At 49.9% G+C, this 16,354-nt stretch overlaps 3 protein-coding genes across 3 annotated transcripts in view; all 3 read right to left on the bottom strand.

The window, feature by feature from the left end:
- Positions 1 to 607, bottom strand: part of map3k3 (mitogen-activated protein kinase kinase kinase 3) — a 4,104-nt gene extending 3,497 nt beyond the window's left edge. Inside the window, exons 1-2 of the mRNA XM_068749731.1 lie at positions 546 to 607; positions 205 to 438 (exon numbers count right to left, since the gene is read on the bottom strand). Of these exons, the coding sequence (XP_068605832.1) occupies positions 205 to 438; positions 546 to 607 (296 nt within the window). The remainder of the gene's footprint in view (positions 1 to 204; positions 439 to 545) is intronic.
- Positions 608 to 2,688: 2,081 nt separating this feature from the next.
- On the bottom strand, positions 2,689 to 9,113 carry limd2 (LIM domain containing 2). The gene is given in 5 exon segments (XM_068750429.1): positions 2,689 to 4,869; positions 4,951 to 5,087; positions 5,208 to 5,252; positions 8,890 to 9,030; positions 9,033 to 9,113. Coding segments are annotated over 5 exon segments (561 nt in total). The 3' UTR covers positions 2,689 to 4,712.
- Positions 9,114 to 9,472: 359 nt separating this feature from the next.
- Positions 9,473 to 15,037, bottom strand: ddx42 (DEAD (Asp-Glu-Ala-Asp) box helicase 42). The gene is made up of 17 exons (XM_068750394.1): positions 14,826 to 15,037; positions 14,576 to 14,726; positions 14,441 to 14,496; positions 14,113 to 14,149; positions 13,679 to 13,831; positions 13,452 to 13,556; positions 12,971 to 13,090; positions 12,707 to 12,883; positions 12,502 to 12,630; positions 12,310 to 12,409; positions 12,176 to 12,223; positions 11,993 to 12,090; positions 11,625 to 11,901; positions 11,318 to 11,544; positions 11,122 to 11,232; positions 10,926 to 11,030; positions 9,473 to 10,765 (listed from the first exon to the last, which is right to left on the bottom strand). Exons 1-17 carry the CDS (start codon positions 15,035 to 15,037, stop codon positions 10,181 to 10,183), a joined length of 2,691 nt encoding a protein of 896 aa, XP_068606495.1. The 3' UTR covers positions 9,473 to 10,180.
- Between the last annotated feature and the right edge of the window lie 1,317 nt (positions 15,038 to 16,354).

Below are 16,354 nucleotides of genomic sequence, written 5' to 3'. Positions count from 1 at the left end.
GTCCGATTGTCGTGTGTGACAGACGGCGAGAACGTGCGCAGACGTCGAGCCGGTCGTCTTTAACGTCAGCCACGTGGAGACGATCCTGGGACGGGCGGGGGGGGGCATTAGAGGCAGGGAAGTGTTCGACGGGCCTTTTCCCATGTTTGATCTCAGGGCGAGCTCACAAAGAGAAAATATTCCCCTTGTGTAGCTTGGACAGACATCACAAGGCCCGGGGCCGCCGCGGACAGAACCAGGACCAGACCCCCCCTCCCCGTCTCCCAGCGCAGGGACCTCGCCAGGCTCGGGGACGAGAGTGGACGTCTGCTTTCGTTGCGAGGCAACCGTGCCGCCAAATGTCTGACACCGAATCTAAAAGACTTACTCATCGCGGCGGCGTCCGCGGGGGCGGGTCTTCGGAGGCGGGTCTTCGGGAACTCGTCTCTGCTGGGCAGCCTGGAGACGATAAAAAAACAGACACGCACCTGTGAAAAAAGGTGACAGGTGAAGTAGCTCAGCCAATCAAACGACGTGGGCGTTATTTAAACACGCAGCGCTGGCACCTGAGGCCGCTCATCGAATCCGCGACTTCTGGGTAATAATCACCCACAGGAATGCCGGGCATGTCCGTCTGGGGTTGGCGGAGAGTTACCACGGTTCCCCTTCATGCCCCCCCCCTCGCCGCGGAGGAGAGGCCAAAGACCTTGGTCCTCGGATCCTTCCAGCCCGCGGGGCTTACGCCGTTTTATACGGTATTAAATAACACGGAGTTTACGAGCGGTGCAATCCGCTGCTTTCATCTTCCCTCCGTCTGAAGAACGATGAAAGAGAGCGGTAAGGGTCTGGAATCTGGCACCTCCAGAGGTCGCCAAGGCAACGACGGGGGCTACACGCATCCATCGGCCCCGATTAGCTTCTCTCTCCCGATTTTAATTACCTCGAAAGCGGAATGCGGGAATTCAACGGAGACCGAGACCGTCCAGTCAGCTGTGCCCGCTTTATTTTCCTTGTATCACATTTCTGGGACTTGCAGGATTTGCTTGGATCCCCCCCCCCCTTCCTTCTCTGGTGTTTAGTCTGAGGCCGTTTTTCCCAGCCTCGGTTCTGACTCCGTCTCTGGCCGGAGATGCATCTGGACTTGGCACGTCCCTCCGGTTTCAGGTGCGCGTGTGTTTCTGAGCCCAGAGTAACCCGCCTCATCTAAATATCACAATCTGGACGAATCCCGCCGGCGCTTTCCTTGGCTGGACTTCCAAACGTTCGTCGCCGTGTTTGAAGACTTTTTTGCACGGAGTTTAAAATGTCAACCCGGGTCAGGTGATTGGATAAATCAGTACAGACAGTCAGCTGAGTCCATTAAGTGCCCCCCCCACCCTCCCCATATTTCTCACCCCAAGCCTCAAAGCAGGGGGGGGTTTAATTATTTTTTTCAGAGTTAATATTTCCTGAATTCCAAACTTTATTTTTGTAATCAGTTTCACAAAAACTGTTTACAACTAGAAAAGTACTCGGAGAGCGCAGACCCCCCCCCCCCAGCAGCCCCCCCCACCCCAATCTGATTATTGGTGAGTGAATTGAATGCAGATTTTACAATATATGATTTTTCTTTTTCTTAATTTTAGATTTGCTGCCAACAGACAGATAAACGCAGTAATTATTGATTTCTAGCATGGCTTCCACCGCGTACCTGTCAGCTCAGTCACGTGGGCGGCGGCCCTCACCTGTCGCGCGGCGATCTTGTCGAGGCTTTTCCCGCGTGCAGCAAATCCGTTTCCAGGTGTCTCAAGGCCAATAATGACGCAGCTGGTCCAAAAGTCGCTCATGTCCGTCGGTGCCCTCAGTCACACCGGGTGTATGCGGGTGAGCTAACTCTGCAGATTTCCTTCCCCGCGGGTTGCCAGGTTGGAGCCCGGCAGTCTTCGCGGAAGTGTCCCGACTTCCTTAATTTAATTTACCGAGCTGCGTCTCGTGCAGAACTTGAACGTCCCGTTTGTATTAACGTCGGTATGAAGTGAACTCTTCAGGATGTTCCGTTAGAGTCTAATAGATGCGTCTCCCGTGACCCCGCAACGTCACCCCGCACCAAACAACGTAAGCAGAAGAAATAACCTTTACCGGAATGCGTCAAACTTCCTGACAGAAAAATATCTCCAACCGGAACCCAATTCTATGCCTCCAACAAGCCCAAAATACGGCGCTGCGCAGCCGCCGCCGCGCGTTCCTCTTGCGCGGCCGTCCGTCCGGCTTCCATACATTCGGGATTAACAGGGATTTATTCCCAGGGGGGGGTTCCGATTGCCAAACTAAATTTGCGCCGTGCGTCTGCACGAACGCGCTTGTCGCTTGGTCGAAGCGCGCATAATATTAGTGGGGCGGCGCAACTGTGACGTCGTTCAGGTTAATGCGGCGTTCAGGAACCTAAGTAAAATCGGAATGGTTAGTCCTCGCTTAAATTAATTTTTTTTCCGACTTGAAGTTCTGAAAGACTTTCAGAATATTAAATAAAAATTACATCGCTATGAAAAGAATGTAAAAGTATAAGTAAATAGACATTAATATTTATGTGAAGGATTTCTTTATTCATTATGCGTTTTACTCCTTACAAACAGGTAATGCCTCGACGCAGCTTCTGCATGTAGGTTTTTTATACATTTATTTTGTAAATTCAATATTTTGTAGGTATCCTTACATGAATAAACAGACAACTTTAAAATTGACACTTGCATTTTATTTTTTCTCCAAAAGCATGTAAGAAAAAAATGATGAAAACAAGAAAATGAGTTTGTGTATTGGTGTAGAAAGGGGGCACTTACATTTTAAATATTACACTTTCGTACCACAACTAAGAAAGGAGAGAGAGAGAGAGAGAGAGCACACACACACACACACACACACACACACACACACACACACACACGCACACACGCACACACACACACACACACACGTGTTCTTTAACTGTAAGGCCGCCTCAATCCGAGGGTCAAAGTCTGAAATACAGGACACAATTAAAACAGCAGTGAACATCAAGTTAAGCACAAAACGACTCACAGGTGTGACATTTAAAACGGCCCATCCACCCGAGCCCCCAGTGTAAAGTGTACCGCGTCTGCTCTGCTCAAGCCCGGGCCAGAGATTCTGCAGCTGTACCTTAGCGAACTGCTAACGAAGACGCCGTTTCTGGATACCAAATATTCTCAAGAATCCAGAGGAACCGTTATACAACGAAAAACATTAAACATAAACCGGAACACAGAATTCAAGTTATTGGACATTGCATGTGAATACAAAAAGTGGTTGAAGAGGTGGTTGAGAGAAGTACGTTTCAGAGTCTGGGTTGTTCTATTTGGAAAGGACTAAATGTTTATTTCTAAGGCTTGTTCTTTTTTGGGGGGGGGGGGGGGGGTAAACAGATTTGGGACGAGCTCTCCATCCTCCTTTGTGACATTAAAGTCTCAGCAGTAAGCAGACGTATTCTAAAATGAGACAATCGAATGGGACTCGTTCTTTTAGTAGAATGAAACGCAAATATTGTCGAATTTCTTTTAGATGTTGGAATTTAATACTATAAAAAAAAAAAAGAAGAAGTGAAATGCTGCAAACATTTAAATAAAGGCTACGTTGAGTTGCTTCACCTTCACGCTTTCCCCACTAGGGGGCGCTCCACAATGCATGTAACATGAAATTGGGTTTAATACCAACAGAGGTCCAGGAGTCGAGACACATTTATCTGACGTGAGTGGAAGTATTTCTCTCAACCGGTCCTCTCCTACTGGACAGAAATGAACGACAGAGTTAAACGAAATACAGCGAGAGAGAGAGAGAGAGAGAGAGAGAACTGTCCACAGGGGTGAGGACGTGCACGAGGAAGGTTGCCCGCGCTCGTCAGCATCTCGTGAGATGAGAGTACGGCGCGGTGGGGGAAATGTTCGCTAACCACAAACGACGGCTCTATATGCAGATAATACACCAAACACAAACGGTAAAAAGCTCCGGGCGCCGCCGCGGCGTCCATCGAACACGAAACTCCAGAGCTTCATCCACAACACGTAGGATTTGATACAGTCACACCATAAGGCTATTAACACCCAGACATCCCAGCATGCAAAGATATAGGACAGGAAACGGTGGGATGAGGCGAACAGTAAAGAAAAATAAAACGTTAAATCGAATTAAAACAGCAGAGGCGCGTTATTTCACAGTACTCTGAACCCTGACAGCAAAGTCACATTACTGAGGAATATTATTCGGATTTGTGTTTCGTTACAAACGATTGGAAATTATTTACTTTAAAAAATAAAAAGGCTGAAAATCGACCTGAGTGTCTGCTCGACTGCAAAAAGGTGAACGCTCCTCAAACCCTCTCATTTATCGCCGGAGCTCACAGATACTGTAGAATAAAACAAATTAAATTAAAAAAATGATAAAATAAGGAATTAAAAATAAAAGCGACTTTATAAAACTCCCAATAGCGGAGAAGGCTTTTGGTCACAATCAACTACGGATTCCCGATAGGAATAGAAAGAAAGAAAGAGGCAGCAATAAAATGAAACCCCATAAAACAGGACGCGTCATTCTGACAGGCCAGCCATGCCCCCCCCCCCCCCCCACTCTTTGGGCACGTGTCTGTTCTAATGGGATTTAAAAAGCAAACGAGCACACAGGTGACCTCACACTGCCCCGGCGTGCGAGGCACATGTTCATCGTGACGCATCGGCGGACGGGCCGGATTACGCCGTCTTGGTTCCGTCCTCCGTCTCCTTGTTCCAGAGCTCCTTGTGCTGTTTGCGTCCGAAGCCCTCGTCGTAGTTGCCTTTGCTCTTAAACAGCTGCTTGAAGTGGGGTCGACAGTAAAACTCGCCCTGGAGGGCTGCGAAGCCGCCGAGGCTGCAGAGGAGGGATGAAATTAAAAAGCGTTACCTCCCGGTCCGGTCAGCACGCAGGAAGGAGGCGGCGCCCGTCGGTTACCTGAGTTTGGCGTTGCAGTGTTTGCAGCAGAAGCATCTCGGATGGAAGATCTGGTCGTTGGCAACCAATCTCTCCATCGGGTAGACCGCCTTGTCGCAGGATGTGCACACTTCGGTTTGGGTCTTCACACTGAAGGACTGAGGACAGAAGACAAGCGAAGGTTTAGTCCCCGACAAACGTCACGAGTCGCCGGAGGTGCGGACGGAAGAACAGAGCGAACGGCGGCGGGGGAGGAGGAGGAGACGCTGCGTGTTTACCTTAGACCGCTGGACAGGTTTCTCCTCTGTGGCGCTTCTGGTGTCCTGCACAAAGTAGAAGAAGAAGAAAGCAAACAGTTAAAGGCGCTCGGTGCGTGCGAACGTTCCCGGTTGTTCCCTCGAGGGTCAAAGCGAACGCCGGCGTGGAATTAGAGCTTCACACGAACGCCTGGCGCGTTTCTCGTTGTCCTCTCGGTACCTTTTGCTGCCGTTGATAGCGTCCGTGTTTCTGTTTGGTCCGTCTGGCCTCTTTGCACCCCCCAGGGAGAGGATCAGGTGCCTTCTGGCTGGTCATGTGAGCCGGGCCGTGGGACGCAGCTTAGAACCGGTCTTATCACTCGAGACCTCACTCATCCAGACGGCTTCACGTTTCACCCATTTGATTTCAGCAGCCGGATGCGTCAGCTTCTGTTATTTCCAAAGTCCGAAGCAGACTTAGCTAAAACCCGGTTATATAAGGCCATTTGGCTGGAGGAGCACGTGGGGGTGATGGGGGGGGGGGGGGGGGGGGGGCTGCAAAGAGAAGGAGATGCTTGGCACGAGAGGCGATTTGCTGATCTTAACGTTTTCAAGTCTGTTACTCTTCGAGCGACGGCCCCCGCCCTGGGGTGTCGCCGGCGCCGATGATAACATGATTGGCTGATTAACAGGGGGGCTGTGCAACTTCCTGTAGATGCAATCGCATCGCGGCTGCCCGTCTTGCCCCCCCCCCCGGTTAACGTCCCTACCGGCTATCTAGCAGGATGCATGCCGGAACACTTCCTGATGCTGATCCTAAATGAATTTGCCCTTTCCCCAAATTATCTGGCTTAAAGAAAACTTGGAGTTTGAACGTGTGAAACTTTCAGGGATGGTTTCTTTCAGAGGGGCGGGGCCACTAGTCCAAGAGAAGGCCTGGACCTGCCATGTTTTGTAAGGACAAGCTTCCGCATCAGGGTTAGGCATGCGTTCCGCACGGCTCCTCGGAAGACTTGAGATGAGCTTCGTGCCGTCTTTTTGCCTTATATGTACTTGAGCGCCGCGCCGCCCGCTTCAGCGCGGCAGGAAGTTATTACGACACATCAGGCTTCCTCTGTCGGCAGCAGCTCCAGTCTGGGGTGCGTTTGTGTTTTCATAGCGCGTCCAGCCAGGAAGGAAGGAGAGCGCCGACGGTGCGGTCCAGCGTGCGGCGAGGGTCGGATGTGAAGAAGCCACGGCCAAACAGCTGGGATGTTTAGCTTAGCATAAACACTGGAAACGGGGGGGAAAGGGCCGTTCCACGTGGTGAAAATAGTCAGAAGTGTTTCACTGTTATGGACGCCAGACCCCTAGAAGGGAAGGCAGGCGCCATGTCAACAATCTCTTCATAGCATTAATCCAAATCCAGGCTCTCATTACGAATTTTTAGAAACATCTCAGACAACTGAGTGGAAAACTCCAGAGCAAACTTTTAAGGATTGAGATTATGGCTATTCTAAATGTGAATGAATAGATTCAGATCATTTAAACACCATCCGGAAGCTCCTTTTTCTTGCCATTTGGTGATTTAAAGATGGCCTGCAGCCTTTTAAACAGGAAAAATAGCAGCTGGTGCTTCTTCTCGAAACTATTGCGAGGAAGAAAAGCACGAAAACCAGTGGCTGCCTGTAGAAGAATGTGCTGGAAGACCTGCAATAACACGACCAGACGGGTGGAAAAAGAACCGCCCGGGGCGCTGCCAATGATCAGATGCCATCAAGGACTCAGTTCACAACCTGGAGACTGGAATTCGGGATAACACGCCCCGTCCCATATTCAGATATCTGCTCAACAAAATATTCCATCACGCTCCACCGGTGGATGAATCTGATAGACTTTCTCCTCCAGCAGGTCTTATTTCCTCGGATTAAATGCAGACCGTCCCCCACAGAGCCCTAAAGACGTCCATCATCGACTGATGATACTAATTCCGAGCGCGGCGTCCTTCTAAACCGTCTGCCCCGAAGTCATTTCAGAGCAGATAACCTACATTCGACCGGGGCCGGGAGTCACGAGGGCGCTGCCGTGAAAACAAGGTCGTAAAACACACGACCGCACCGCCGGAGCAGCAATAAGACAATCACCGGTCGCACAAATCATTGATCGGCCAGCAGACGAACGCCGATGTGGTTTTCAGTCGGATTTTCATTCCCTTCAGGAGGAAAAAAAAAGGGGGGGGCGCTACATGATTAACAGCTGAATGATTGATGGAGAGAACGTAATTACACGTCAGGTTGGTAATTAGACGTTCATCTGAAGGCTGGAAAGTCTTTTTCTCTTCTTCGTGCGGCTGATTTCCGCAGCGTGCGAAGACGAGGGCAAGTCCCAACAGTTACTCACAAATCCGTGGGAATGTGAGCAGGGCAGGTACCCAGCAAGCGCGTAAAGCTGGGGGTGTGTGTGCGTGTGTGTGTGTGTGTGAGTCCGCTGCGACACATTAAACACCCTCTCCTGACATATGGCGCTTCCAACATGGACGCCGGTTTCCCCTGGTAATGGTGATTGCTTGGCAGAACGGCATATGCTGCAGCTTTGCCTAAATCTGCACTATTTGTTCTCTCTTTTTTTGGGGGTGGGGGGGGGGGGGGGGGTGCACGACTCAACCCACAACAACAACAAAAACCACCCGGCTGAGCGAGGGCGTCAAATCCGTGTCGTCGACTGAAGTTACAGTCCGACGGCCAGACGACGGAGGCAGGAAATGAAAAGCGATCCTCACTTAAGCCGCGCCGCCGGACGGCGAGGCTGCGACGACAGGCTGTTTTAAACGGGACCACAGGAAAAACACGGAAGACATTTGGATCGAGCCTCGAACATGCCCCCCCCCCACCCCCCCACCTTGGGTAGAGGCTTAATGGTGAATTTTGAAGCGTAATCAAACAATGTTTTGGTATCGCTCGGCAGCTGGAGGTGAATCCATGAGATGCAGGGTCTGGAAATACTTTACAGATTTCCCACCTAATCCTTATTTCGAGGGCCGCTACGCTTTCAGATCCGGGTTTTGGACACAATAAATTAAACATTTTATCGATCCTGGATGACAATAATCCGGGTTTAATCTGGAATACTACAAAGGAGACCAGTGGAACAGAAAGTAGCTTTAAAATCCATCTGAAGTTGTTCTTGTTGTCGCTGTATTCTAATTATCTAAAGGCTGTGTTTGCTCATGATTTCTAGTTACACAGGTGTCTCAAATTAAATAGGTTTCAGTGCATTTAATAATCCTCCTAATCAATTATTTAATTCATACATTTAATGGACAAATATTTACATGCTTTATTATTAATGTTTTTTTATGTCCACTTAAGCTACCATGGCTAATTATTGGACAACGTCACAATTTATTAAACAGCTTTATCTCATCTTGTCGGATGATTGTCATTGTGATAATAATTAGCCGGTGAGCTAGCTCACCTTATTGAAACAAGCCAGCGCACTGCTAGCATTCTGGTGAAACAGCGGCGGCGATTAACCCTCAAAATGCAAAGCGAGCATCTTTAAATATAACTCCGTTATTAATGTGTTCACACCGAACATTTGTGCCGCGGTTCGTCCGTCCATCCGGATACCGGCTGAACATTTAGCCGTCATCACCTCATCGTATCTGACAAAAAGAAGCTGAGGAGGGGGAGCCGCGGAGGGAGGGGAGGCTGCGGCGCTAACAGCCGGGGGGGAAAGCACTCACCATCTGCACTGCTGGTCGGAAACACCCCGGCGGAAAACGCGGTTCACTGTGCGGCTGGAGGAACGGGCTTTGTCGCTCATGCAGCTCGCTGGAGGTTCGGCGGAACGTCGGCCTCGGTGCCGGTAAGTCTCTCCTCTCCTCTCCGCTCCGCTTCTTCCCTTTATTTTCAAGGTTTTTTTTTTTTTTTGTCATTCGGCAGGATGTCGCACGCGATTGGTCAACATGTGTTCGCGATGCCTTCAGGTGCAGTCGGGAACATTTTACTGTGAACGGAACCAGGATGTTACCGATATGCTTTCTCATAAGGACGTCTTTCTCCACTAAGATTTATTTACGCAAATTTAAATGTGTCGTTTATAGATGATAGAGAATAAACACCATTGATGAGCGAAGGACATCAAAAGTGTCTCTTTTCACAGCTGAAATGTTTTTCTCCCACAAAGCCTGAAGTACACATCGACTAGACAGGTGCTACTAAGACTTTTTATTTTTTTAGATGTCTTTTTCTTACAGTTTACAAGAACTTCGGTTAACAATTATACATTTTATTTCTTTCGGTCAGTCCTTAATTAAATTAATGGAGATTAGAACTATTTCATAATTATATATTAGTGTTTTTATTGTTGGTCACGTCCATTCTAACCGCTCAATGAAAGCAGACACAAATGCACACCAAATACTTTTTTTTAATCAAAATTTTGCGTGAATGAACACATGAAATTACTATTTTACAAACAAATGCATCTTCTTGTAAAACATTTCAAAAGCATAGACACAGCAAACGTCGCGGAGAGGCACATTCACTAAACCTTGAACCCGGGACAACGAGGACAGCGACACGTCCGAGTCGGATGCGAGCGACTGAGAATCGCTTTCGATAATTAAACAGTTAGCGTTGCAGATTGACAAAATGCAAACACACGAGCACGCCTGGGCAAAGAAACAAAATAAAGCGACAGAATTATTAGCGTATCAGTGAGAGAATCGCGGACGACAACCCGACTTTAAATGGATGACAGACGGTCGGATTCATTCCGGCTCCAGTGCTCGACCCTTCATGCCTGCAGCGACCGTCTGGATGGCATATTTACAGTGGCCGTCTCTGAGCTGCTTGTGCTGATCTGCGTGACACCCTGTGGGGGGGGGGGCCTGACCGTTTCACAGGGTCCCAACCGTCCCGACATGAGGTCTTCCCTATGGTCGCTCTGCGCTGCGTCAGCCTCTGATTTGCTCTATCTGCCTACAACGAGAGACAAGTTCGTCATGTCGATTTCTTTTTCCATTGCGTTCTTTAGTTGTCCCACCGGCTCTTCCTGCGTTTCGGCGGCTCGGGAACAGCGAAGCTGTCGTCCCCCCTATCCCTAACGTCCCCACTCCCCCTGTCACCCCCGTCCCTCTCGCTCCTCCGATCTTCTCTGTCCCGCCTGCTTCCGTCTCCGTTGCGACCGTCGCTGTGACGGCTGCTGTGGCTACTAGAGCGGTCCCGGTCCCGATCTCCATGGCGATCCCGGTCTCCGTGGCGGTCCTCTCCGCCGTGTCTGTCGCTCCTGTCGCTGTGGCGATGGTGGCTGTCTCCGTGGCGCCCCCGGTCCTCCCCGTGTCTGTCCCGCGGGCCATCTCTCTGTGGGGGAGGAGCAGGCGGTGGGTAGCTGGGCTGGGGGTTGGGCTGACTCGCGGCCACCGAGCTCAGGGAGCCAGCGCTGGTGAAGCCCGACATGGACACGTGGAGGCCCTGCAACCGCTCCGAGCTGTTGGGAGACTCCGTCGGCACGGAGCTCAAGCTGCCGGCGCTCGTCCAGCCCGACGTGCTGCTCGCCTTGGCGCTGAGCTTCGGAGGACCGCTGGATGCGGCCACAAAGTGGCTCTTATACTGCGCCTAGAAGTAGAAGAAGAAAAACTACAGCTTCAGACTTTTAAAGAAGTCCTTGCTAAATCAGTATTTACACAGAAAAACGGAGGTTTGCCAAACTAAAACAAGAATCAGGATATTGGCTGCAGCAGAATGGACAGGTGGGACAGGTGGGACAGGCGTCTACCTGGAAGGCTTGTTTCATCGCAGACATGCGATCTCCCAGAGCGCCAGCAGCCGGTTTGCTGTATCCTTCAAAGCTACTGGTGGAAGAAAACAAGCTGCCGCGTTCCTGCAAAGACAACAGAGAGAGATTTTTTTTCCATTTTATAATATGTAATAATTCTGATTGCATTTCAAAATAAAAGCTGCGGGTCACTCACAGAGCTTTCAGCCCCGAGGCCCGGTCTCTCTTTATAACCAAGACCCCCCCCGCCGATATTCAGCCGCTTCCCTTGACCGCCCTTAAACCTGGATTTCCTGAACCACGGATTCTGGAGGGGGGGGGGAAAAAAACACAAAATACTGTTTACAACTTCCTAAAAACAAATACGTCTCCTCTGTATTTCCTCATCTCACCTGCATCGCTAAATCCATCAGCTCCTTGGAAATGGCTTGATTCGCCCCCTCCAGATTTCTGACCAGGTCGCCGGCGAATGTGGTGTCCTTGCAGGTGAGGAGCGTGTAAGCCACGCCCTTCTCTCCGGCACGACCAGTCCGACCAATCCGGTGCGTGTGGGTGTCGATGTCCCGCGCGACGTCGTAGTTCACCACCGTCCGAATGGATGGGATGTCCAGACCGCGAGCTGTGGGGGAGGAGTAAAAAGAGAAGGCGGGTAAATAGCGAGTGGAGCAGGGAAGGTTCGCGTCCGCCTCCTGCACTCACCGGCCACGTCGGTGGCCACCAGCACCGGCGTGTTCTTCTTCTTGAAGTCCGTGATGACTTTGTTTCTCTCGCTCTGGTCCATGTCTCCGTGCAGGACGCCCAGGCTGTAGCCCTCCTGGTACAGGTTCGTAGCCAGCTCCTCGCAGTTCGACTTCTTGGTGACGAAGATGAGGACCGAGCCGGAGGAGCTGAACTCCACGAGCCGGCGGGTCAGCCAGCCCCATTTATCCTTCCCGTTGGGAAGCAGCTCCACCACCTGGGTCACGTCCTCGTTGGCCTAGAGACAGAGACGGCGATTTAAAAAAACGGATCCGCCAATGTGCTGGGACAACTTTGTGTCTCCGTTTCTTCGGAGGCGACGCACGCACCTCTCCGATGTCGCCCTGCACCACACGAATCGGATCCATCAAGATGTCCCTCGCCAGCCTCTCAATCTTCTTTCGGAAAGTGGCGCTGAACAGAAGGGCTGAGGAGGAAATCACATTTAAAAACATCAGAGCGAAACAGGATCACCCGGAGCTTTGTTATTTCTGAAAATGAAGGACTCCTACTCTGTCTGTCGGGGCGAACGTGGCTGGCAACAGATCGAACCTGATATTCTGGAATGGAGGGGGGATAAAACATAAGCACCGTGGGAAAATACAAATCCAACATATTCGCCGAAGCGCCGGTGAAGGCAACCCACCGAAGCCCATATCGAACATGCGGTCCGCCTCGTCAAACACCAGGTAGGACACTCTCTGCAGGGACGTGGCCTTCTTCTTCACGTGGTCGATCAGGCGACCCTGGGACACCACACAGAAACGGGAGCCTTAAAGCGGAGGACGACGCGTCTTCTTTGCGCTTGGCGTTACGGACAGAGGCCTCCCCCTCTTACCGGCGTGCACACCACGATCTCGGCGCCGTCCTGCAGCGCTTTAGCCTGCTCCCACATGCTGCCTCCTCCGTACACGGCCACAGAACGCAACGAGTAGGCTTTCCCAAAGCGCTTGCACTCCGCGTGGATCTGGAAGGGACGCGCGCGCTCGTGAACACCCGTACTTTGTGATGTAAGCCTGAGTCGGCGCCTTCCCGTGTGTTACCTGCTGACACAGCTCCCTGGTGGGACACACGATGACAGCGATGGGCCCTTCTCCGGCCTCCAGTTCCTTCTGATCCATGATGTGGACCAGCATCGGCCAGATGAAAGCCGCCGTTTTCCCACTGCCGGTTTTGGCAATGCCAATCATATCACGTCCAGACAGAGCTATGGGCACGCCCTAAAAAACGACACGTTTTCCGTGTTAACGTCCAGAAAGTCAACGTTCGATTATTGCTCGATCGATAGAACTGATCTGGCTTCACACCTGGCACTGGATGGGCGTCGGCTGAGTGTACTCCGACTTGCGGATTTGGTGCATGAGCTGCTCGTCGAAGCTGAAGTGAGCGAAGCTAGCGCAGGGTTTCGGAGGGGCGGCGCCGGATACCTGCGAGAGACTCGGATCAATAAGTGACGAGTGCAGCAGTTAAGACACGGTTTAGCCCAGCGGCTCTGGAGATTCTTTCCACATCCACCACAGCTAGAAGCGCTGCCTGGATCGGACCTGCCCTGAATAACACATTATTTATTCATCGCATTGAGTGGAGGTGCTTCCTGTTTGGACGTTTTTTGCAAAGGGCTGGTCTTTTTTTTTGACGTCGCATACAACAACGTGCACGTTAGCATTTGCTTCCACCAAGCGATCGGTGCTCAAATGTCACGCGCGGTAGGTACGATAAATCCACTCAGACGTGTGGAACTCCGGAATGGTGCAGGTGTAGGGAAGCATTAACCATTTCATGACTGACCCGTAAGTTCAGTTTATGTCTCAACTCCAACACTTGGGTTCCGGTCAGGCTGCTGAGCTCGTCGTGCTCATTGTAGAAGTTCTTCTCAAAGGGCGGGTAATCGATCTACGGGAAAAAAAATTAAATAAATCATTCGTATTCCAAAATCTTAAATCCATAGAATGCCCCGTTGTCACTGAGCTACCGCTGCTAATCCGCCCGTGCGCCATCACGACTGTCTGCCGCACCTCAGAGTGATCGATGGGAGGAAGCGGCAAGATGATTTTCTTAGCGGCAGAGGCGATCGGGTTCCCGTCGCTGTCATATTCAATGTCCTCCTCTTCGTCTTCCGGGGTCAGCCCAGCTGTGGGATTCTCTGCCATGTAGCGGAAGTAGGCTTCCTGCAGAGAACAACGTCGTTTCATGTGAAAAACCAATTCCGGTTCAGAGGAAGACAAAGCTTCGAGAGGCAGCCGGGTTTGTAACAGAATGAATCGAAGTCGATGCGTCTATCCTGCCACTGTTACGATAATGCCACATGCACATTACAAAAAGGATCCTAAATGCAACCTGCGTGGTCAAATGGAGGGAGGGGGGGGGGATTTCAAAAGATTAAACAGGTTAAAGGAGACGTCTCTGATTAACGATGGAGGGAATGAAGAACTATGGAGAGCTCACTCACTTGTTCGTCCTCTTCTTCAATGTCATCGCGAATACCCCTGAAATGACAAGCGGAGAAAAAAAAAACTTCCCTGCGGCTCGTTCGTTCACCCAAGACAGCTCACATCCCACTCTAAGTTCTACCTGCTCACCTGATTATAGCGACTTAACGGCCAGAAACACTCGCTGGCTGCGTCAGGGTTCGTGTCAGTAATATCAACTAAATTTGAGCATTTAATTTAGCATTTAGAGTCGAACACAACTTTCATTTTGGCCAGATTTTATTCTAAGCACCTACAGAAGAACATCAGAATCAAGTGAAAGATAATACGAGCAGGTATAAGTCTTACTTTGCTGCCTTTTTCTCCTTTTCCTCTAGTTTCTTCATATCTTTGGCAGCTTCGTTCTGGAGGGGGGGAGGGGGAGTTAGAAAACCTTTTGGGAACAGGAAGTTCATTTCTGTCCGACTGCAGCTCATGGCTCACTTCAACTTCTGCCATGAAGGCATCCAGCGGGTCGTCTTCGCTGTCCGAGCCGACGCCCGAGCGCATCTGCTGCCGTGTGGGAGAGTTCTCAGCTGGGATGTATGGCAGATCCACGTTGCTGCTGGACTCCTCTTCATCATCTTCAAAGTACCTTCGTGGAGGTAAAAACAACAACAACAGGAAAGATGTTTTATAATGATCAAGTACAGTTCTTTCTGAAGCGTTTAAGTAAGAGCGCTGGAACACTTACGCGTTTTCCTCATCAAAATTAGCTCTTTTTGTTCCGATTTTGTAGAATGACGGGAGCTGCTGATTCTTTCCATATCCCCCGCTCGAACCCGTTGCTCCTAACGTCGTTTGGGATCTCGAAGGAGCTTGAGGCTCCTCTTTTTTCCCTGCAAGAGAAAATCCTCCAAACCCAAACCCTCGCTTCACACCCGGACCTCCTTTGTTCCAGTTCATGGCTATGCTGGAAAAAACAAGAGGGGGATCAGGGCAAAAAGGTGGATCAAATTCTCGGTGGATCGACGGGTTCTGTCCGTTCCACCGAGTGAGATTGTGCTTATAATTATTGTTTAATCAACTACACACAGCACAGACATAAAGCCTCCCCAATTCATGAATGGGTATTTATTAGCTGCTTGTATCCATCAAGCTGCGCAGGTTAAACGTAAAGGCGACATTTATCAGACAGCCACGTGTCCATTGAGACGCTTGATTACAAGTAAAAAGTGCATTTATCACGCATGATTCTTGTCTGATTACGCACGAGAAAGACGCAAACGGCTGTTGAGCTAGCCTAGCCTGGTTAGCAACACAATGTATGCAAGCTATTGGTAAAAAATACATGACCACAGAAAGCGTCGCTCACAAGAGGATTACGCTGCTGGGCCAAAAGTTCGATTTCATACACAGCTATGTTATCAATTGATAGCGTTAGCTCAGGGCCGCGACATTAGGCCGAGCTAATGGTGCACGAGCAAAGCGGCCATCTGATTGAATTTGGCTGCGTTAGCGTAGCTTTACGGAACGCACGCGCCGCGTGGTCTGATTGTTCCTTAACTGGATGCATTTGTAGCTTCCTAACGATAACGCGTAGCACGTATTTACCTCTCCTCGATATCAGTTTAAGCGACTGTGTTTTCTACAGGCGGAGCGACGTTGACGTCATCTGTGTGCGTCCAGTTTCTTTCCTGGGGAAAATCGTCACTGATGCGCGACGCGGCGCCCAAACAAAACAAAAAGAAAGCGTAGTGGGTACCTGCCAAAAACATCCGAAAGGATGGCAAGATAAACAAGTTATTCATATTAAACCGCTTCAAGAAGGAATTGCTATTTCAAACATGATATAGGTAAGTCACCAAAACAACAAATGAATGTAATTAGTTGTTAAAATAAGTGACGATACTAGCTGCCTAAGCTAACGGTATTTTATTGTTGCTAGCCTGCACATTTCTTCATGGCAATATTAGCTCGCCATTAGCCAGAATTGAGTTCCGCTTATGACAATTCTACTACAAGTTAGGCATTTGTTTTTCTTCAGCTCTCCAGATTTCTTGGTTTGCAACTAGTCTCTGTGTAGCGTCTATTTTGATTTGATTTCAACCTCTGAATAAACGCTTAACACAATGTTGGCGCTAAAGCCCTCTTAATGGTCTTAAAACAAATCGAGTCTTGAAATTTAGGACATTTTAATCGAACCTTAGGCATTAATAAAGCCGCCGCGTTCTCCTTCACAAGTTTTTTTTTCAACACTTGTCTTTGCAGATATTCCATGGA

The sequence above is a fragment of the Brachionichthys hirsutus genome, chromosome 16 (genome assembly GCF_040956055.1).
Source record: "Brachionichthys hirsutus isolate HB-005 chromosome 16, CSIRO-AGI_Bhir_v1, whole genome shotgun sequence".
Lineage (NCBI taxonomy): Eukaryota > Metazoa > Chordata > Actinopteri > Lophiiformes > Brachionichthyidae > Brachionichthys > Brachionichthys hirsutus.
This window is presented reverse-complemented; position numbering and strand designations above follow the sequence as displayed.

What these genes read in the sequence shown, in the direction of transcription:
- ddx42 (XM_068750394.1), bottom strand. Translation starts at nt 15,037, where the DNA reads ATGAACTGGAACAAAGGAGGTCCGGGTGTGAAGCGAGGGTTTGGGTTT. An exon ending in CCAGGGAGCTGTGTCAGCAG is followed by an intron (nt 12,631 to 12,706) that starts GTAACACACGGG and finishes CGTCCCTTCCAG; the next exon opens with ATCCACGCGGAGTGCAAGCG. An exon ending in CATGTTCGATATGGGCTTCG is followed by an intron (nt 12,224 to 12,309) that starts GTGGGTTGCCTT and finishes CCTCCATTCCAG; the next exon opens with AATATCAGGTTCGATCTGTT.